The sequence below is a fragment of the Buceros rhinoceros genome, unplaced genomic scaffold, assembly GCF_000710305.1.
Source record: "Buceros rhinoceros silvestris isolate BGI_N320 unplaced genomic scaffold, ASM71030v1 scaffold4410, whole genome shotgun sequence".
Taxonomy (NCBI): domain Eukaryota; kingdom Metazoa; phylum Chordata; class Aves; order Bucerotiformes; family Bucerotidae; genus Buceros; species Buceros rhinoceros.
This window is the reverse complement of record NW_010391148.1, coordinates 43,824-66,955: the sequence shown is the minus strand read 5'-3', so window position 1 is coordinate 66,955 and position 23,132 is coordinate 43,824. Positions and strand designations below refer to the sequence as shown.

The window sequence follows — 23,132 nt, the reverse complement described above, 5'->3', positions numbered from 1 at the left end:
GGCTCCGCAGGCTGAGGGGACAGCCACTGATACATAGTGTGGCCAAGGGTGTGGGATTACCCCAGCCTACATACAGATCCTGCTGCACCATCACAGGCACCAAACCTGTCACGTTTTGTGGCAATAGGCTCTCGGCTCCGCAGGCTGAGGGGACAGCCACTGATACATAGTGTGGCCAAGGGTGTGGGATTACCCCAGCCTACATACAGATCCTGCTGCACCATCACAGGCACCAAACCTGTCACGTTTTGTGGCAATAGGCTCTCGCTGGAGCGGGAAGAATCACCCGAACACCAATGTGGTGTGTAGTGAGATCCGTTTATTGTTTACAATACTTCTCTTTTTATAGACAGTGGATTCTTGCTCGTGTAACTGGTTACATAGTGATTGGGTATGTTCCTTGTCACACAGACAGTATGCATCTCTTAAGGCACTATGATTGGATACAGGAGTTAGTTCACTCGCAGTTTCTGATTGGTTAGTGTTAATCAAATAGGAGCTAGTTAGAGATATAATTTCCCACACGATAATGTTGCAGCTGGGTTTCAGCTGCTAAGTTTCCCAGAGAGAGTAGCATATTTTTCAGAGTTCTAATTCCTGCTAGAATGATAGCAACATGTTTCCAAGAAGAAGATTTGTTTCTTTCTCTTTTAAAAGTTGATTACACTTCCAACTCCATGTACCACTACATGCTCCACATTGCAGGTGACTTTTCCTCCACCTCATCTACGTCTTAGGTTCTCAGCTGTACAACCTATCTTTTGGCATGTCTATTGCCCTGGAAATGACAGCAATTCCGTGCCCACTTCTGTCTAATCCTGATGATACCATTACTTGCCCAGGCCACGGAAGGAGAGATTCTGCTTTTGCATCAAGATACCTCTTAGCTGCTAGGTCTTTACCATGCAAAGATGTTTCAGGCATTTGAAGTTAATCAGGTTTCAAGCTGGACACATGTTGGGATGTTACTCTTATTTCTGGTCTGTGTAGGATAAGGGATATCATTACATGACTCAGTAGATCTTTCTGTTCCTCCACAATATGAACACAGGGCAAGGAAGGAAGAGGAACCACTTTGGGGAAGGAGTAACACAAAAGTAATTTTCACATCAGCATTGTCTTCCTACAGGACTGGATGATTGTTATGAAGAGGACTCCTCTACATATAGAGGAAGAGTGAACCAAGCAGAAAATGGCAAGACCTGTCTGCACTGGAATTCCCATGTTCTCTTGGACTACCCTTTTAACGCCTTTATGGAGAATGCTGACTCTTACGGCATTGGTGAACACAACTTCTGCAGGTAATATGCTGAAGAAGCAGCTCTGTGGGTCTATATCAAAGAGCACTGAGAACAAACTGCTCATGAATTTGGCAAACTGGTGGTGTTAAGATCTCCATTCTTTCTAGACACTGCCTGTCTATAAAATATCAGGATGTTGGAGGTGCATTCCCTAAGTTATTGTACTGATGTGAGGCTTCCAGAAGCAGCTCTCTTTTCCCTGGACCAATCCCTCTTTTTTCTTAGGGTTAAGATAGGTATGGGGAGAGTAAAATGGCAGATGCCCTGCTCTCTTGTCTCAGGCATTTTCTTCATCAAATCTTAAGAAAGAGTCTTTTTGGAAGTTCAGCTCTCATATGGGAGCACGAGGCTGCTCCCCTAAGTATCCTCAGCTCGGTCACTTTTGTGGAGATTTTCCCATTCCCCTGGCTGATGCTCTCAACTCTTCCCTTCAGGAATCCCGATGAAGATGAAAAGCCCTGGTGCTACATCAGAAAAAATCAGAAAGTGAAATGGGAATTCTGTGATGTTTCACCCTGCTCAGGAACAGGTAAAGAAGTAGAAGTGACCTGCTTGGCAGTGTGGAGGTGGTCCAGAGCAGCAGGTGACTCTTACTCAACTCCTCTAGTCAGATATTATCTCCGCATTATACATCTGGCGTCTCTTCCAATGCAGCTGAAGAGACCCCATGGCCAACAGACAGCCCAACAGACCCACCTGGATCAAATGAAATGTTCCAAACCTGTGGACAACCAGAAAACCAAAGGACATTCAAGAAGATCTATGGTGGAGCTAAGACTAAAGCTGGCAAACATCCCTGGATGGCCTCTCTGCAAAGAAGGAGCAGACATTTCTGTGGTGGAGTGCTAATTAAAGCATGCTGGGTTCTTACTGCTGGGCACTGCATTGAGTAGGTGCATGTCCTATGCCTAGGCAGATAAACATATGAAATTCAAGATGATTATCAAAGACAGTTTGGAATGTGAATTATTTGCAATCCAAATGATCGCTGGGAGTCGAAAAGAAAACATATACGTGAAAAAATTAACTCATACATGAAAATACACATATATACTTGGAAATGGTGCTTGCTGGAATAACAAACTACACTTTAACCCCCACTCACCTAAAATGAGCTGAAATGTTGTGTGAGAGGAAAAAAAGGAGGAAAGTAACGAGGTTGTGCAATACATAAAAGAAGGACTCTATCAAAACTTCAGGGGTTATTGGGACATCATATATTGCATCATAATTAAGACCTCCAAAACAGCCAAAACATACATTTTGTTTTAAATTGCTTATGTGACAGTTAGCTTAGAACATGACATTTCCTTCAACACATTTGTTGAATAGGTTGGAAACTGCCATCCTTGGAAATGCAATTTACTCTCTGGAGATCATGCGAGCACAGATAATTTTAAGTATGTCCAGATAATGGCAAACAATTGTACTCCCATGGCTCCATGGGTTGCCACTCATCATCACAGCCACAGTAATAGACTCTGTGCATCCTGCTTCTCTGTCTTAAAAGGCAAAGAAAACCATGTTCATGCAGCTTTAAATCGCTTAATGTCATGATCGCGGCAAGTTATTGTACATGTATTGTCCAACACCACCACTTCCCTGTCTAAGCTCTCCTGTAACAACCTTAGGAAATCTTCTGGCCATGCTTGACAACAGGAAGCGATATCTTGGCTTCCAGATACTCAAGGCGCAGGTTTTCACTACTGATAGACAATGTCTGCATGTAATTTACATTCTCATTTGCAGAGATCCAGAAGAAAATCTCCAGGTAGCCCTTGGAAAGCAAGACCTCAAAAAGACAGAGCGTCATGAGCAAATATTTGATGTGGAGAAGATCATTGTACATTACAAATACAGAGAGAAGGATGGCGTCCCGCACAGTGATATTGGTAAATCCCTTTTACCGAATATTCTTGAGGCTCACCTCCAACCTCAGTTGTTCAAAGTGCCTCTCTCCAACTAAAGTCAATTTAAAATTCCCATCGAGGCTACATTTGGGAAATAATTAGGTCAAATTGTGGTTTAGACCCATTTGAATCTTTGGGATGTGAATTGTGAAGGGCAAGCAGAAGTTGTGGTGTGGGAGGAGCAAAACAACAAGGACAGGTCCAGCATGTGGTGCAAATAGCACGTCAGTACACGCAGCTTTTGCACAGGGTTGTGTCACAGACTGGTAATGATGGTTAGGGACTGAAGTTAGCTACAAACACTTTCTGTATTTTATCTTCTCTCCAGCACTACTTAAATTGAAGCCAGTGGATGGCCACTGTGCAGTGGAAACAAAGTATGTGAAAACTGCGTGTCTGCCTAATTTCTTCTTTCCCGTTGGGACCAACTGCTTCATTTCTGGATGGGGCGAGACAGAGACAGGTATTTGCGGGACAGCTGGATTTTGGTGGGTACTTCTTGGCAAGGTGGGTTGGTACTTGCAGTAGCAATTGCCAGACCCAAACGCAGACCTAGGCACTCAGTGAAACCAAGATATGGAATTCAAAACTAAGGACAGTTAAACCCTGCCATGGAAATTACTCATTAGCAGAAATCTCCAGCTGCTAGACCAACCAAACCTTTCAGAGTTCTGAAAAAATTCCTCATGCTTTTTTTTCACTTGCCATCTGACACACCATGTCATGGTTTCATCTGAAGCCAGCCACAGAGGCAAGATGGTATCGAGAGAGGCTATTGTATAGTTTGTGTAATTCAAGACAGGACCAAGAAAGACGGGAACTTTCACATGGTTTTCCAGCCCATTGGGTCAGATAAAGCTTTTCAGAAGCAGCATCTGGATCTTCAGATGCACTGAAAAATAATAAAAAAAAAAAAAATCCAAAGTTTTTCAAGTTCAACCAGCTCTGTCCAAAACCTTTCGTGCCCGCAGCAAATCCTAAGGGGAGAAATTACTATGCTTAAAAAAAGATAATGGCAATTTTCTGAAAAATGCATTTTCTCATGTTCTGATTGATGTGTTGCTGTAAAGCAGCAGAAGGAAAATGTGTCACTGAGGCTGCAGTAGGTGTCCTAGTGCTTTGTGACTGATACAGCCTGATACGATACATAGGACCAAATTCTCCCTTCTGATGTAACTCTCATTGAAGTCCACAAGAGACAAGTGTGTTCATTTGATCAGAATGCACCAACAGAATTTAATGGACATTTTTTAAAAGTTCCAAATAAAAAGTCTCTCTTAAAAAGGGTAGGGGAATTTTATTTTTTTTTCCCCAACAAAGTACCCTGTACGTGTTCAAACTACATGGCTCCTTCTCTGAGCAGAGCTATTATTAGCATTTCAGGAAATCACTGCAGAAATGGAATATTTCCTGAAACTCAAGCAGAACCAAACTTATAAACCACCTTTAATTATCTGCAGATGTAGTGCTTTGAAACTCTGGCTATTGCCTTTAGATGTCAAATTATGTCTTTAGATTCACTGTAATTAATCCTTGCCCTTAAATATTGTATGATTTTCAGTTTTCATCTGTTTCATTAGCTTGCGTGTTAAAACATCTAGTGGCAGCAGTCTGCGAAGTGCTGAGCAGCTCGAAGTCCCATTGGGACCTGTGGGAGCTGCAGACAACCAACACCACTGAAAAGCAGGATTACATGGGTAGAGCAGATCGGAGCCAAATTCTGAATACCTGACTTTGCTTTCATTTAAGCAACAACTCAGTGTCCTGAGTGAAGCTTCCAGGCTCCAACTCTAACCCTTGTAATTTCAGAGAGATACTTCTTTTCTTCCCGAGCTAGCACATGCATCCCCCTACTCTTCCCCCTACCCATCCAAATGGCAAGCAAGCTCGTACTTTGAACAAAGACGACAGGTAACAGAATTGGGAGGAAGTTGACTCCATTTTTTTGGTGTACATCCCGTAGATGAAGTATCCCGCCAGTTGTTAGATGCCAACGTCAAGCTGATTTCGCAGAGTAAATGCAATGCACCCAGAGCATATGATCACTTACTGGATGAAAGCATGTTCTGTGCAGGAAATCTTCAGAAACCCAGAGCTGATTCTTGTCAGGTCTGTTGCTTTTTCTGTATTTGAACACTAATTTTTTGTGTAAATAATCAGACTGTGCCGAGTAATAGTTTTGGCAGGGTACTGCAAATGCATCTGTTTCTCCCATCAGTGTATTCCAACAGTCATTGACTTTCTTCAGTACAGTTTGAGATGTATATCCCCAGAGCTAATGTCACTGTCAGCCACAGGCAGATCTATGGAAGCTACAGACTAGCCTGCAAAGTCTGGCTTCAGAGGCAGTTTGTCATAATAACCTGAAAATGTGTCTTTTGACTCTCAATTTTATTATGGCCTCTGACAGGAGCACCAGTTCTAATCTGGTTTTCACTATCAGAGCTAAGACTTGCTGGGAAAGTCAGGATCGAGATTTCTTTTCATTACAGCTAGTGCAAATGTGAAGCAAGTTCAAACTTATGCCCTTGTAAGACTGGGAAGAGTTTGAACGCTTTCTGAGGTGCAACCAACCACTGGAAGCATAGTGTCAATAGAAATCACCAATAAAACAAAAAAATGAGACCAATTAGCTCAAAATATAGTTATTGTGAGGAGTGTGGGAGAGCTTATGTGTTTTCATTTATGACTTTGTCTTTCTGGGCTCAGGCTCTGAATGGCTGGTAACTGTCATTTCTGGGAAATGTCATGTGACCTTGTCATCTTTCACGTGACCTTGTCATCTTCATGTGACCACGTCACAAACTTGAACAAACAAAAACTTACATTCAAAAAGTCTGGTATCATTTGACCTTGTTCCAGAACTGCAAAGCTACTCAGGGACTGAGCAGCATCTGATAGGAAAAAACATCTCCAATAGGGAAAAGACACCACTACAGTTTCAAAGGCTGAGGATAGGAGAGGAGCATTTTATTTTGGCTATCATTTTGCTTCATGTTTTGACCATGTGTGTTTTTTCTCATCAGGGAGACTCTGGAGGCCCACTAACTTGTGTAGAAAATGGCTCCTACTATGTATATGGCCTTGTGAGCTGGGGTGATGGGTGCGCGTTAAAAAACAAGCCAGGAGTTTATACCCAGGTGACAAATTTTCTCAGTTGGATTAAATCAAAAATTCAGTCTGAGTCAAAGTCTCTTCATTAGGAGACAGCTTTGGAATGATGAATGGTAAGCTTGAGATATTTACTTATTTTTATCACTTCCCAAATGCTTCCTCTTCAACCAAAAACATTACTGATATTTCCTCATGGCCTACATGGGGTATACTTCAGCAGCATCTTGAAAATAGCCTTAGAGCACTTCCTAGAGGTCAGTGACAGTTTTCCTCTTGAGGGCTTTGAAATAAACCCACATTTTGAGGGCAAAACAGATAAGAAAGCAAAGCAACTCGAGCAGACACAGTTGCCAAAGTTCCTAGCTCTGTTTCTCAAGCCTTGAGAATTCTGCAGGCTGAGTGGCTGTCACCCTTTCCCCCTTCCCCTTACTCCCCTGGCTAAGGTGTGTTTTTTCTGTCAGACTCTGACACCTCAAAGATACTGGTGTATGCTCCTAAAGCCAGTATGATTTTTCACATACATGAAAATCATCGTGTGCCTGTGTTTGCAAGACTCTGGCCATTGGAATTATCTGAGAGGGAGGTTCAGGCAGGAGAATTATTTTCAAAAGCGCTTCCGCAGGGCATGTAACCACAGATTCCATCAGTGATGCATTCCAGATTGAAAAAGAAAAAAATAGATAAATTCAATATTAGAATTATCCACTTTAATCCTGATTAGAGGATAATTACCTGTTATGCTCCAGATCTGCAATGGTATATATATGCTCAACTTCAACACCAGTGAGAGCTAGGGGATATTTAAACCCGTAAAAAAATAAGGGTCTAAAGCTATTGGATAGTTCTTGGGTTTTCATGAGTTTTGCAAGTCAAATTGTGTAAGTTTTGCCCAATGATTCTCCTCAGAAATTTGAAAAATAGGAGTTTGGTATAAATCAGGACATAAAGAATAGACACGTTTGTGAAGAGTCAGTTCCTTAAAATAGTAAAGTCCCTTTCATCTGAATTTCACAGTTTACAACCTTCTCTAAGCCCCTAACTAATCTATCAATCAATAGCTACCTCTATGGTGATAATTTCTAACAAACTAATTCTGACTTTTTGCTTTGGAAGATTTTTGAAAAAGACTGAAGAACTAATTGTGATCTCAATACAACCTGTTAATGAAGAACAAGTTCTCTGACGTCCAAAACAAGGCTTTGGTTAGTCAATGAGAACTTTGCTTTCACTGGCCTTTGTCTTGTCCATCTGTTAAGCCACCTGAATCACACTTTTGTATTCTCTTAGGTCAATGGTGCCAATAATCCAGGAACATAAAATGATTACAAGTATGGAATAAGATTCATCTGATATAGTCATAACAAATTATTTTATATTCTACCAATAAGGATCATTGATCTGTAGTACAAAGTCAAGCCTGCCAGTCACCAGTATTAATTTCATTTACAGCTTTAAATAAATATCAGATTCTGTAACACATACAGTGATAAATCATAAAGGATCCACACAAAAATAAAATGATCGGTTATAAATTGCGATGTTTATGTTGCTTTTTAAAACAAAAAGTTCTCAGATGCCATCTATTGTGCTTCCCAGAAAACAGGAAAAGCTACAAGATTTGCAGGCCACAATGAAAATCTATTTGTGTTATGTCATGTTTCTGTTTACTTCTGATACAGCTGCATTTTCCTTCTCTTAACTTGCAGAATTTCGGAAGCATCAGGGTTGACTGTAACCTGCTGAGATCCTTCTGTTTCCAAAGAGTCCTGTAAAATCAAACCCAAGTAAATTGTGAGGACAGCTAGGGGACAGGATAGAAGGCTTTCACTATTGTTCTGTAAAACTATATACATGTTAAAAATTACCACAACTGACAAACGAGCAAAATCTAAATCACTGCTCTGCACTGAGTAAAACCCTACAGTGGAAAAGTGGAATAAATGGAGCCGTTCGTGTAAGTTACACATATCAAAGGACTGAGTGTGCTCAAGTCCTGATGTCTAATTTGAGCCCTAAATAAAGAGCAGACGCTGAGTTCCAGTTCCCTAGATTTCCCTGGAACTATCAGATCATTATCATATGTAGGGCTTACGAAGATAGTGCCTGCAGTCCCCACTGTCTGCATTACTCAACCACAGTTACAATTTATGTCCTGAGTAACTTTTCAGACGGGAAGGTAAATCATGGATATGTCCTGTTTCTCTTGGGTTGGATTATTGTTCGACTTGTTGCCAAAGTTTAAACTTAAATGAAACAATATTTGAAGTGCAGAGCTTCTCTTTTATTGTCATATAACGCTTGCTAACTGTAGGGGCTACAAGGTCCCTGCATGGACTTCTGCACTCTTGTGCTGGGACGCTGCATGTTGGGAGTCACACCTGTGGAGGCAGGGAGAAGGAAAACCTGCAAGATCCCAGCTTGTGACTTCTTGCATTGCGAGCTGGACAGAGATGGAGGAGGCTGGAGCACTCCTCCTTTGCAAAAAGTATTTGGGTGCCTCCCACAGCACTGTTCAGAGTCTGCTGTTATGCTCTTAGCCTACACTGAGTCAATACAGCTGCCAGTGGAGATTGCATGCCAACACATGGTGTCTTTCCGAAATTAGGAAAAGAGAAGGGGACTTGTACTGAGACTCCCTTCCACATCTACTTCTGCTTTCTGTGGAGGTACCAGGACATTTGGAGATCTGACAACATCCACAAGTTAAGGGAAACAAATCCCATAGTAAAAGTAAATTCCATCCTGTGGCAGTTCCTAGCCCCTAAAGGAAATCCTCAGCCCTGACAGTGCTGAATTCTCTTGAGAAGTTCCTTCAAATTAAGGTGTACACAAAGCTTCAAGATGGAAGTATACACATTCTGTTCAAATAGTGGGGAGAACTGTAGACTCCAGGGAGCACTCAAAAGCATTAAACAGGATGTGTGTCTCTCTGCCTTCTAGAGAGCAGAGCTGTTGGGATTTGTGAGAAGAACGGTTTACTCTACTTACAACTCCAGGTCCATACTGAGCAGAAGCACCCTGCAAGCCCATTTCCCGAAGGTATGCCAACTCAGCAGCTCTTCTTGCCATTTCGACTTTGTGAGAACCTGGGGGAGTCCAGCCAATGCCTCTGAGCCAGTTCAAGTCAGACTTGTATTTTACCTGAGAGAATGAAACATATACCAGCGTGTATTATTTTGTTTGGCTCTAATCAACCCACATGCGCCGGGTATTCAAGAGAGATCACATAGAGAGAATCGATAATAAACAAATTGTTCATTTTCAGCAAACAGACTGCAGTTCTTTCAAGAATGTGACTTTGCTGATAGGTAAGGTCTGCAAAGCACATTGCCACAGACAGCTCCTAGCACTTGGAAGGACAGTGTCACTCAGCTATACTTACATCACTCTGCAGCTTGTAGGCCTGCTTTGCGTGCCTCACATTTAGCTGCTCAGGATCACAAGTGTATTGGTGCAAAGGCTGCCTGTAGTTAACATTGCTTGCAAGCTGCTGGCTTCTCTTAGCATGCAGGAATCCTGGCTGGTTGAGATGACTATGGAACTGCGGCCTGTTTTGGGCGTATTCACTCCTGTAGTGGTTGTCGCTCTGGAGTTTCCCCACTCTGAGGACGTGCCTGATTTTGGGATCATCATCTGCACTGAGAAATCCAATTCGCTGGCCTCTGTCTCTCAGGAAGGCTTCTCTGTATTTGTACTGCAGGAAGTGCAGAGAAAAATCTCATTCTCACATTCATACTACCTTCAAATTCTCTTATGAAATAACTTACTCTCTCCTAGCTAGCAATCATGCTTCCTGCATGGTGCACACAAACCAAAGCTTTGTTTGATATCAAACTGTACCTCCTAATTTAACAAGACACTGTAGAAGAATGCCCTTTGTGAAGATTTTCAAAGGAGTACAATGACTTAGGGAGCCAAAAATACCCATCTCTCAAAAGCATCCAGAGGTCCTCTTATCGTTGCACACTTGGGTGCACCCAAAACGCAGCTCAAGCAACGAAGCTCCTCCACCTTCAGCTTTCTTGCCAAGCATAGTCTTCTGTGTTCAAAGGTGACCCACTTTATTCTAGACCATGCTTTAACTATTCATAGCCTAGTACCTATTTTATTTAACTACTTCATAATATGCCTTCTTCCCAAGGATACCTCTTCGAGGTGAAACAGAGCAGCCTGGTATTGGACATTATTAATAGCAGTCATTAACTGGAAAGTTTTGCATTTAACCAGTATTAGGTTTCACTGGTCACCGATTCTCTAAACTAGAACAAGGTTCACGTACATCAGAAGTCATCTATTTTTACAGGGTAGGGGTGGCATGGGAAGAGGTTTGGGAAGTGTTTGAAATAGAACAATTCTTACATCACTAGCGATCTCTCTTGAAGCCTTTGCTGTCTGGAACGGGATGGCGTCAATCCTAAAATCATAACCAGATGCCCTTGTCTGTTCCCAAGATGTTTTATACAATTTCTGTGTTGAAAAGAAAAGAACGAAGCAGTCATTTCCCCCTGCAGTTTCTTAAATGTAGTCCCATAACTGCAATAATAAATGTTTTATCCTACTGGGTTTATTTGTATCGAGTCATCAGTACCATCTCCAAGGTTTTGATCCAGTTCTACAGCACTTCAACTTCTTTTCTATTCACCATAATGATAAAATGCCTCATCTGAAAAGTGCCACCAGGGTTTCCTTTTGTACTTCAATGTGGTTGGTTTTGATGTGATTTAATTTCTATTAGAAACTGTGATGCATCAGTCACATCAATATTGCATTGATATTGCCCTTATTCTCTCTTTTGATGCATCCACTTGCAGTGTCTTGGGTTTTGTGGCATCATAATTTCAATACCAGTTATTTCAAGCTTTTCAAATGATCCCTGTCTGTATCCCCAGCCACATGTGGCTTCATTAACTCATATGGAATAACAGTCGGTTCTAACATATTTAATGTGACTTTGAGGATGTGAAATACATTTACATCCTGAAGAGAAATTGCTCTAGATTTGGTTCTTCTGCCACTAGTTGCTTTCTTAAAATAGCTTCCAGTCTGCAGGACCTGATACACAGCCACGGTATCTTAGCTGACACTTTTGGCTGTCCTTTTCTGCTTTTATTAATTTGCTCTCTCTGAGTCTTTGATTCATCCTTTCTAGGGTTTGTGACCATATGGAAACAAGCACAAAGTCCACTTCACATTTTAAGAGGTATTTTTCTGTTTCACTAGTGAATTTAGTACTGGGCGGTGCTACATTTGAAGGTAAACTGAGGTGTCAGAAGTCCTGTAAGACAGCCTGGGTAGAAGCAGTGCACGCATTACTGTACATCCTGCTAAGAGGTCTAGGGCTGACCTTTCATTTGCGTGAAATCATCCCTTTGCCTTCCTACCTTCTCCTCTGTCGCTTCAAAGAATGTAAATTCTATTAGTTTGTTCATCTATAGAGCACCTATTATCGAACAAGGAACTCAAGGATACTTACAAAGGTCACTCTGATCCTACAGTTAAAGACAACAGCTATTTAATCAGAGAACAGGAGATCAGGAATTGACTGAGTGCCTCCGTTTGGGATAAAGTGGAAACAAAATCCTTTTCAACCAATTGCACTCACTGATTCAGTTGCACCCAGATTGATGTCAACTGTGCCTGAGGGGTCAGTTTAAAGCAGTGTTGCATCTTCAGAAGGTAGTAGTCAAGGAAAGAAGGTTCTGCCTTCCCCCCACCCAAACATAAGTAAAAATATTTAAATTTGTAACTAAGATCTACTGAAGGACCAAAACCCTTAATAATAGCTTCCTACCCTGGAAAGCAGAACCAATTCTCAGAAGAAAAATCAAGACACTTCTCCCGATCTCGCCAGCCCAAACCTAGCAACGTGCTGAGTGTCCACAGCCCCTGGCATTTTTAGTTCCGGTCAGGCTCAGGAAACGCAGCTTCCACATATGCATGAAAGTGTTTCATTCCCAAGCAAGTTTACCAAGTCAACTCCTCACAGTAAAGGCTTACTTACATCACTCATGAGAAGTGCATTCTGTCGGGCTCGGATAAAATCTGGATGGTCAGGAGGCAGGGTGTACCTGTGCCTGGCTTCTGAGCCTCCAGCCTTGTACAGTCTCTGTGGAGTCAAAAGTCACTGAATGAAACCGATACTGGAAGTAATGCCAAGATAATTCCTTCATGCATTACAGTACAACGGAAGTTAGTGCAACTTATAGTAAAATGAAACCTACGTCGCTGCATTGGAGGTAGCTGTTTTTAGCATGAATCAAATCTGGAGAGTCAACCACGGCAGTGAACTTCAAACTTTCTGGCTTCTGACGGTACTTTATCTGAGAGGGGCAGGAGGCAAAAAAACCAAAGGAAAAAACCCCATAATTAATGACATACCACATTTCCAAGTGTGTGATAACTGGAATAAAACAGAAGCCACCTTCCTGAAGGCAGAGGATTGAAAACGTACTGTTCTGGTTTAGTCTCAGTTGCTCTTTCAGCTAGGGAATGGGGATGCCACTGTATCATTGCTGTGGTGTCCAGGCACCAAACTTCTGTTTTTCATGTGTGTGTGCAAGAAGAGCTTCCCACTGAAAACCCACATGCAAAAAGCTTTTGAACAGTACACTTCTGACAGCCCATAATTTTTCTCCATTAATACGTGATACTGAGCAGGCAAATGCCCCTTCAGTGTGGTTGTCAATGCTGTAACTTTCTATATCACTTCCATAACCACCTGCTTAGAATTTCATAATGGTGTTTACTGCATTTATTTATTGCTACATGTTTTGTTTATACTCTTGTGTTTCATTCGGAATGGAAAATATTCAGCAGGTGTCACACAGTGGACTTGCATCTCCCGTACTGCTTCTTGGTAACTTACACCTTGTATAAACAGGCTCTCACATCAAAAGGAAATGATGAGCTACATTCGTAAGTGTCATGTAACGAGGAGCCTTGATGGTAAACAATTCTTACAGACGTGCTATCCCATGAAAGATTTATCAGTTACCTCGCTGATGAGCTCTCCAGCCTTCTTTACACTTTCTATCTGCGGAGATCTCAGAGCCATCCAACCAACTCCTTTCATGAAGTTCAGGTCTGATTTATACCGAAGCTGTTAAAAATGAAAATCGCTAGCTATCAGTTTTGCATCCACAGCTATTAAGTTTTTTTAAAAAGACTCCCTGATTCATATTAACATTTTGAGGTTTTTCATTTGCCATGCACATATCACATCATAAAGCCAAACTGTTTGCATTTGTTCATTCCACCAGGAATTAAATAATGTATCATATGCAAGTTACAAGAGAAGGCCCCACGAGTGAATTAGTATGACTCAAAGCAGTAAGTAATAACCTGCTTGTACTGGACGTAAAAGAACCCCTTTTGAAATAATTTTCTGAGGTGAGTTCAAGTCAGGAATACTAATTATTTTATCTGATGCATGCTTCCTCATTAACCCCATTTCTAAAAGGACACATTACTCTTCCTTTACTCACGTTAAAGGCTTACTCTACCTCCTAATTCAGTAAAGAAAACAAGGCAGACCCAATAAAAAGTGAAAGCTGGTAAAGTACCCACAATCCCAACAATTCTGGCCTCCTTCAGAGTGACAGTGGCTCCCTGTGTGACTTTAATCCAATCACCCATTTTTTCAGTTTGGTTTTTTTTTCCACCCTATGTGCAAAAGGACATAACAGCCCACTAGTTCAAGTGTGTTGTACATTACTAGATAGCGAGAATATCAGACAAAACCACCATAACCTCTCTGGATTCCTGACCTGTGGAGTCTAAAGCCAAAGAGCCAGGTGCTGAGGCTCTTATTCATCTACTGCCCTGTCAAGTGCTGAGGCTCAAACTCTTCTCCTATTCTGTCCCTTTGTAGACAACCTCTGAAGTACATGCTCTTAGGGTCTAAGGACTATGTCCCTGGAAATGCCACTTTCCTATCATGTGAGCCACCACCACACATCAGTAAATAGTAAAAAAACCCTTCTTCCTGCATCTAACTACCTGTATGTTCCATCTGTCAGCATCACAGGAGAAGGGAGGAATGGGAGTTGGCAAGACAAAGAACTGCATCTAGCAACAGCTTCTATACTATCCCAAGAATACCCAAAAGAAAGTTCTGGCAATCAGAAGTACATTTGGGATACCAGGTAGCAAGTATACTGAGTAATAAAGAAGATACGAGCTCTCCAACGCTTTGGTTGCCACTCTGACTTTCATAGCTGGAATATCTGTTAATATCTGCTCATCAGATCTGACTTAGTCCAACAAATATCCCATCGCTTTGTCTTGCAATAAAACCCTGAGCTCAGTAAATGATCACCTCTCTAAAGACCTATAAATAAAGAGTTAGCATAACTTTCTGAACAAACTTTTTCAATTCCCTGCTGAATGATTCAGTATCTTTTCTTACAAAACAAAAAACACCCAAACAGAGCTTCCTGCTACAGAGCAGCTAAAGACCCTAAACTGTCAAAATACCGCTATCTGCATCCATGCATCTTTATGCATGCACTCAAAATCTGCATCTGTTTGAAAGCACATACAGACAATGGGTTGTCCCTGAACAAAGGTACCTGCCAAGGGAAAGCAAGCATGGATATAGCCCACGCTATATTCCAACACTTCTGTCATCAAAGTTTGTCTGAACTTACATTTGCATGAGCAATTTCCACAAACACATCTGGGGAACCGGTTATTTGATACCACCATTTCTGTCTGCAAAATTATCTTCTAACATATCCCAAATCAACCTCTGAGCATTTAACCTCCTGCTCAAAGAGTTCTGCATGTAGAGCAGTGGCTGTCAAACCACCTACTGACTGCAATCCAAACAGCTGAGAGATGTTTTGTGTATATCCCTCAGCTCTAGAAAAAGTAACACAGACCACAGCGATTTTCCGTCAGGTTCATAATACGAGAACCTCGGATTCACACATATTCCGTATGTGAGGAGCAATGAGATATCTTGCTGCTACACATACGTAAGTTTACAAATGGTCTTTCTAAAAACACTGCCCAATTTCAATATAGAATTTGTGCCGGTCACTGAAAGCTGTGTTATTGCTAAATTCAGTTTGCTGTTAACAGAAGGTAGGTCTTTACCTCACTCTGTAGCATGTGGGCTCTTTTGGCGCACTTCATCTTCATGTCTTCTGGGAGTGCTGTAAATTCATGGAGTATCTTTCTGTAATCTTGATCACTCACTAAGGCCTGGGCTTTCCTGGCATGGACAAGATTCACCATGTCCATGGGCAGATGGTACTGAGACCACGCTTCTTGGGATCCCTTCTTATATTCCTGTTCACTCTGCAGTTTGGCAGCATGCAAGCAATGCAGCAACCTGGTGTCATCCAGAACACTTCTGGCACCAATGTGCTTTCCTCTCTCCATCACAAAGTTGTGTTTATACTGGTACTGAAAGTAAAGAAAGGTAAAAGTGAAAAAGTGCCCAATGTAGGCTGGCTACTCTAACTAACTTAGGATAAGTCACTGAAACATCTATACCGGCTGTAAAAACAGCCAGGGTATCCAGCACTAGAAAGTAATTGAATCTCCCATTGCTCTCAAATTTAAACACAGTAGTTGCAACATTAAAGTTAAGAGTATCTCAATGCTTCCTCTGAATATGCCTAAAGCATTGATCAGGTTTAACCTCAGATCATGTGCTTTTATTATCTTGCATAGAATTTTATTCCCATCGCTAGGAATGAGAACATAAGAGAAACAAACAAAAGACAGAAGAAAAAAGTCTGTACAAAAGAGAAACATCATGCACTCTGTAGCCTTCAGATTTGCAAATGCCACCCAGCTATTTTAAAGAGTAAATTCAGTTTTCCTGGAACAATAACTATGTTGAGAAGCCTCAGATGGCAGCCCGAGCACAAGAATAAGCACCAGCAACCCCTCATTCTCGTCTTAGCTGGGACGGTGACTCTCCCTATGATCTTGCATTTATCCTCTCTGTGAAATAGTGATGATGATGATAATGATTATTTATACAGCATCAACAGGGTGCTTGGAACTTTAAAGGGAAGGCCTGGGCCCTGAAGAGTTCATAATGTAGTTGAAATGGGATAATAACACTTATCTACCACACAAGAGAGTTGTGGGGATTAAATTACAGTTGTTAATGTTTATAAAGTGCTTCCAAGATGAAGGGCCAAATTCAGATCTGTTGTAAGTGCATGTAATTCTATTACGGACTTGTACCCTTTAGAGCAGATCTGAAGCTGTAACCAAAAGCACTCTGCAAAATATGGTTAAGCATACATCATAAATCACAGCTGGAAAGAGTTGCTTGGTAAAACAAATACACATGAAATATATTCAAATTTTGTAACATTAGAGATAAAACACAGAACTAAATACTACGCAAAATGACTTTTAAAACTAAATATCGTTTAATGGTCAGTTTCCCCTAGAATTTATTAAATTTCTTGTGAGGAAGGGATGATTTTAGGCTTTCTAAGAAAGATACCACCATGTCTGAGTATTTTGCAAACAACAATCCAAATGAGAAGATATTTTTAATGATAAGATTTGTTTCCTCTATTTCAAAAATTAGGGGGACACTTATTTACAGGAGCACCCACTGATTTTCACTTCCTAACCAGTCAGACAGCTCCTGATTTTCAGAGATTCAAAGACCGCTCAGCTTCTTCTGACTTCATTTCAATTCAGGAGCACTAAGCATTTCCAAAAGCCAGCTCGAAGGAGGGTGGACAGAATTAGTGGGCACTTTATAATATGAGGAGCTGAAAGCCTGGAAAGGAGCAGAACCCCTCTGATTTGTCTGTCTGCAAATACTTTAATTCACTAGTTATTTCCCACTGGAAGATGTTTAACCGAGCTTGGATCCCGATTAGCAGTGATTTTTTTTCCTCTTCTTTTTTTTTAAATTCACACAAAGAATCTCATTCATAAGTAATATATTCTGTCTCACACTTGTCTCACATGGTTACGGAGTTGCTTTAATTCAGTTAAATCTGCTTTAGACATTGTTTTACATGAAGTTAACAGAAATTAGGCAAGAAGGAAGGTTGAATCATTCAACTCACATCACTGGCAATTTCTCTGGAGGCCCTGGCAGTCTGGAACGGGAGTGCTTCCGTTGTCAGCTTGTAGCCTTGAGCACGTAGATTATACCAAGATTCTCTGTATTTTGCCTAAAGTAAGAAAGGCACATATAGATTGTTTCATTTTTAAATGCACAAAGGAACAAACAAAGGAACCCTCTTTCATTTGTTATTCTGTGTTACAGTCTCATTCTTCATAATCAAAGGATTTTTTTAAATTGTCTTTGGGAAATTCTACTAACTCAGACAAAACATGTCTCGTTCTTTATGTAGATTTAATTTACTCACAACCGAATATATGCTAATGGGAACAAATACCATTATAATCAAATCAGGGAAAGCATAAATAGAATAGACCTAACAAGGTCTCTACTTATCCATCTTTCTTGCCACTGCACAATTCATCCTCCATCCCAAATAAGTATAAGAAATACAGAACAAATTCTTACATCACTGAGGTTGGCGGCATTTATTCTTGCCCGTGTAAACTCAGGCAGACCCAGTGTTGGTGTATAGTGATGCTGACTGTCCTCTCCCGCCGCTTTATACAGGCGCTAGGAAAGAGATCAAAAAGCGAACTGCAATTAATTTTCTCTATTGTTTCATTAATATAACAGTAGTACTTAAAAGTTGTTTATGATTATAACAGTTATAGCCAGCCAGCACAAAAAAAAGTTAAGAATATACCATTGCATTTCATGGGGATTTTTTCTGGGCATTAAAAACTTTCACACCAGTTTATACATATATATACATATATCATGATGCCAACCCACTGCATTCTCAGCCTTGCACTGCTGTGTCCCCAGCAGGCCAAAAGGAGACCTAACAACACTAAGGGCATCATGAATGTGTGTTAAATAAAATGGTAGGCATTTCTGGGAGACTGGCCATATTTTCTAGCTTGGATTTTTCACGATGTTATTATAATGATTTTGGTAATTTGGCTATGGGTTTTGTCTTGTTTTTTCCAAATATTAGAGAAGTGATTCTTATAGGAGCCCTCTAAAGTGGATCATACAATGCAAATGAGCTCCCTCAAGAACACGCTGCAGACCTGATCTTTTGAGGGTGTTTCACGTAAAAAACCATAGTAACAGGACTCCATTGTATGCGTACTACTTAAGCTTTTTAAAAGAGATTGAATTGAAAACGGCATTAAATGTAGGAAATAATAAGATGTGATCTCACTGTGAAAAAGCACGAAATGAGTGATGCTTGCTTTGGTTTTGATGCATTTTGTTTTCAGAACAGGGTTGTCTCTTTTCCAGTCCTCCAGCCCCAGCTTGCTGCATTTTGAAAGCATATTTTCTGATTCACGTTAGGAGAACCTACCTCATTAGCAATCATATTGCTGAATTTTGCATGAAGGAGGCCAGGAGAGTCTGTCACCGATGTGTATTTGAAGGAATGTGGCTGCTGACGATATTTACTCTGAGTTCACACAGAAAGAAAAATGAACAGAATAACTAAATTGTCTTGTCAGATAAGGTACTTTTTCCAATGCCAGTGGTCTAGTATTGCTTCTTGTGCTTAAAACTCTACCTTACCAAAGTTATGTGCCTATGAAACATTAGACTAATTTACCTTTTGCTACTCTGTATTCGGTGCATTCAAGCCTCACAGGGGAAACGAAAAGTAAATAAGGAATAAGATATTAAAAAAAAAATGTGCTGCTCTGCCAAATACAGTAATGAGGTAATTTCGTTCCTTGGTGTCATTGACCCTGGCTGGCAGAATTACAGTAAAGGCAATCTCACCCAGAGAGAAGGTGCTGCACAAGCCCACTGAACTTTTTTGTGAGAAAAAAGAGGTTCCACCTCTCCTGTGGTCCTATGTCAGAACTGTGAACAAAATAACTGCAAGCAGGGATCCGTTCCCTGGAATATCACTAGGAAGAGCACTCTTATTTCTCTTAATTTCACATCTATGAAATATGGGCAATAGATCTAAGATTTGAAACTAGAAGAGACTATAAGAAGAGAACAACAGAGGAAATAAAAATCAATTTACAGAGGGGGAAAAACAATAGCACTTCAAAGCAGCAAGTGAAAAACAGATTAAGACTGTAAAGCAAAAGCAGAGCTGAGGACAGGGTAATGTATGGGCACTCCACAGGTCAGTCTAATTTTGTAGGAACAGTACAAGGTACTTATTAGAGATAGGCCCAGCCTTATTTTTAGTTGAAAAAGCCCATTTTAATTCTAAAATTAATAACAACCTCCTGGGTCTGAAACACAGGAGAATAGATTTTCAAAAACAGCTAGCAAAGTCTGCAAAACCTTGAACTCCACCAGGTTCATGCATCTGCAGTTAGGACACGAACGGAACGATCAGACGCGAGGGGAGGGAGCCTAGCATTATCCAGTGAGTCACTTTGCCAGCCCAGTTTAATAGAAAGACATCTGGCAAACTCTTGTTTGTAGTAGAGAAATCAAAACCCTCTTTTGTTACCTCGCTGATGAGTTCAGAAGCTTTCTTCTTTCCTTCAATTTCTAGGGCCCCTGGAGTAATGCATCCAACTCCTCGCATAAGGTTAATGTCAGACCTGTATAAATTCTAAGGAAAATCAAGCAAAAGTAATTATAGGTTTGCATTCGAGATGCCCTATATATATTCATCAAAAAATACACAGTAACAGTATTCAAATAAATCCATTAAAATTAGTATCTACCACAGAGACTTCATATACATTACCCTCTGTTCTTGTGTTTATGTATGTGTCCGTGTGCACGCAGCCCTGGCAGATCTGCAGTACAGGTGCAAGATTCTGAGAAGTACTAAGTCTCATGAACACTGAATGACTCTAACTTCCATTTGTAACCCTGAAAAAACTTTTCTTAGATACATGAGTTTTCTTCATATATAATACATAAATCACAGCTAGATATTATTTATTTATAAATATATATAAAACAAGACAGGTTTAGAAAAGTGTATGAAAATATTTTTAAATAAAAGCTGGTTACTTTTTAATAAGTGGACTTGCAGACAAAATAGCCTTGGTTTTGAACAGTTCTGAATGGTCATAATACAAGTAGGGAGCACTAAGGAAAAACAGCACTAAGCCACTGTACAGACTTTGTTAAAATATTTTCCAGACCACCAAAAGCAACAGTGACTCATTCTAAATATTACTTCTTCAGAAGTTATCAATAGCTTACTGATAGCTACGTTATGACAAATATTATTTCATTTGATGATGAGATGGGGGAGGAGGAGAAGCATCACTTTATTTTCTGCTTCAGAAGAGCTATAAAGACCAAATAACTGGTAAAGCACAGATTTGCCTACTTGATGGATGTGTGGAGACTGCTCCTGCTTATTGAGGGAGGAACTAGCTTTAGTTAGTGAGGCATTTTTGTTCAGTCAGCCACTTATAATGGAAATGGACTATGCCTTCATTTTATTCAGCCACTTACGAGAACAGAACCAGCTCCCCTGCCAGCCAGGTCTGTCCAGTGCTAACCTCTAGGCTCAATGACATTGTGGTGTCCTTTGTGAGTCAAAAGGCAGGAGGACAACATTAGATCATGGTCTTCACATCTGTCAGCTATTAGCACTAGCGGGCGAGAGAATAATGTCCTCTCTCTAGATATGTTGCTGCCAATCAGCATTTCACTTCCAACTCAAAGAGAGGCATGGATGGAAACCTGCCTCAGAATCTCTGATTACCTGAGTTAGGGCAGCACAACTGGCAGCTGATGTTTACACTTGTTTGAACAAAATCTGGCATCTTTAAGGCTGCTGGCTAAAAGTGTTAAGCTGAAATACAGTAACATTTTGGGGACAGACATGGTTTTAAGACACAGCCCCTCCTGAGGTCTCCAGAGGAAATGTAATCTACTAAAACCCCTTTGCTCAAGGGCTACCCTTGAATTTGTAAGGCATTATCCAGTTAATTCTACCCAAGATTACTTAAGGACCTAAGCTCACCCTTCTTAGATTTCAGTGGTTATGTCTTGAGTCAGAGTTTATAAGTCTCTCACAAATCAGATTTTCACAACAGGCATTTTTCTTCTGGAAGTACACATGAATTTCACCCAGATGCAAGCCAACTCAAATACCAGTTGGTAAACAGTCTGCATGGTTAGCAAAATCTTAAAAAGAGTGTTTCACCACAGTGCAATCATCCTCACTTGCAAACACATCTCTGCCCAATCATCAAAGACGACTATACTTTATTTCTCAGCAGAGTGTGATCACATGCATTGTACAACTGACCAGTAAGATAAATGCCTCATTCCTGAATGTAATCAAGGGGGAACAGCCATTGTTTACCCCTTGGCTGCTGCTCAAATACACACTGTCAGCTATCCTGGTTTGGAACAGAACTATCCTCCATCAGAACCAACAGGGAAATATCGCTGGGATATTTTGCCATTACCTCACTCTGTAGTTTGTATGCATTCTTGGCACATCGCAATCTCACATCATCAGTCAAAGAAGTGTACTGGTGTAGCAGCTGTCTGTATTCTTGCTCACTGACCAAAGACTGGGCTTTCCTGGCATGTACCAAGTTTATCATATCCAGTGGCAGGTGGAAGTGAGTCTTTGTGTCCTCAAAACCTTGCTTATATTTCACCTATCAAATTAAAAACATATCGCATAGGTATCACAGCATGGTAATTAGAATTCAGGTTTGACCAGACAAGGCATTGTGCATATTTCGCCCATTTTCCAGGATAAATTATTGTTTTTAAAAGTAAGTTCCCTATCTTGTTTAACTACACTATGAACAATCCATATTTAGAATATTACATTCAATTAAGCTGATATATTAATTTTTTGTTTTTTAAATCTAGAGAATTACCAAATTGATAAATGAAATCTTAATACTCTGCATTTCTAGAAAGCACAACAAAAAGGTGAAGAAACTGCCTGAGGATAAAATGCAAACAGCCATATTTATATTAGAATTAGTATATATCCTCACTCAAAATATTTGTTGGTCTAAGTTGATTTGACCAGTTTCCTTTCATAGATATAAATGTCGTTTTTAGTGGTGGGGCTTTTTTCACTTCTTGTCTCTGTCCAGGAAAAGTAAGGTGTAGAAATCTTCAAAGAATTTTTTTCACATGACATTTCTTCTCAGATTATGCAAATTTGAAATGTTCAGTCTGTTCATCCAGATAATGAACATCCGGACTTATTGGTGATCATCAAACTGACTTAGAGTAATGTGACAGATGGATGAATTCTTCAGACATTTATTGTTCCCTGTATGTCTGAGCATACCATCACACAAGAAAGAATCCCAGTATGAGTGCAGCACTCACCGAAATCCATGAACACCCTCCCATTTATATCCACATTCAGACTCGCTACAGACAGGTTTTAAGAAGATAAATACTTCTTAGATTATTTATGTGCTTAAAGCCATACAAATATTTCACTGCTTTCTGGATCAAGTCACAGTGTTCAAAATGCACTGAACAGTTACTGTTCTTAAAGGCAGTGAACAAATGATGTGATTCTTCGCATATCCCAAGACCAACTGGGAACCATTCCCCAACCAAAAAAGTCCAACTTGAAATTCCATAAACTCATTTAGCCTTTCAGGAAACAGTAAATTGAAAATAACCACTGAGTAACTTTGTATCTCTACCAAATCTAGTTTACTTCTGTACAAAGACCATTGCTAAATCTCAGATAGACCCTCCTCTGCATGATACTCTTACAGAGTCAAATATTCTGTGCTAGGCAGCAGTCATATGCAGCAGGGGATTGTGCAG

The 23,132-nt window shown here is 40.4% G+C and overlaps 2 protein-coding genes across 2 annotated transcripts in view; one reads left to right on the top strand and one right to left on the bottom strand.

Annotated features, from left to right (window-relative positions):
- HABP2 (hyaluronan binding protein 2) overlaps positions 1-6,414 on the top strand; it is a gene marked incomplete at its 5' end in the record, with an annotated part of 14,468 nt that extends 8,054 nt beyond the window's left edge. The window contains 7 exons of the mRNA XM_010140282.1: positions 1,130-1,301; positions 1,736-1,830; positions 1,956-2,190; positions 3,051-3,193; positions 3,540-3,674; positions 5,175-5,320; positions 6,238-6,414. Coding sequence (XP_010138584.1) covers positions 1,130-1,301; positions 1,736-1,830; positions 1,956-2,190; positions 3,051-3,193; positions 3,540-3,674; positions 5,175-5,320; positions 6,238-6,414 — 1,103 coding nt within the window. The remainder of the gene's footprint in view (positions 1-1,129; positions 1,302-1,735; positions 1,831-1,955; positions 2,191-3,050; positions 3,194-3,539; positions 3,675-5,174; positions 5,321-6,237) is intronic.
- A 1,243-nt stretch (positions 6,415-7,657) lies between these two features.
- The window catches only part of NRAP (nebulin-related anchoring protein), a 52,067-nt gene continuing 36,592 nt past the window's right edge, over positions 7,658-23,132 (bottom strand). The window contains exons 30-42 of the mRNA XM_010140270.1: positions 21,785-21,982; positions 19,852-19,956; positions 18,733-18,831; positions 17,847-17,951; positions 17,380-17,487; positions 15,425-15,736; positions 13,320-13,424; positions 12,547-12,645; positions 12,327-12,431; positions 10,685-10,792; positions 9,708-10,019; positions 9,314-9,466; positions 7,658-8,091 (exon numbers count right to left, since the gene is read on the bottom strand). Of these exons, the coding sequence (XP_010138572.1) occupies positions 7,990-8,091; positions 9,314-9,466; positions 9,708-10,019; positions 10,685-10,792; positions 12,327-12,431; positions 12,547-12,645; positions 13,320-13,424; positions 15,425-15,736; positions 17,380-17,487; positions 17,847-17,951; positions 18,733-18,831; positions 19,852-19,956; positions 21,785-21,982 (1,911 nt within the window). The 3' untranslated portion in view covers positions 7,658-7,989. The remainder of the gene's footprint in view (positions 8,092-9,313; positions 9,467-9,707; positions 10,020-10,684; positions 10,793-12,326; positions 12,432-12,546; positions 12,646-13,319; positions 13,425-15,424; positions 15,737-17,379; positions 17,488-17,846; positions 17,952-18,732; positions 18,832-19,851; positions 19,957-21,784; positions 21,983-23,132) is intronic.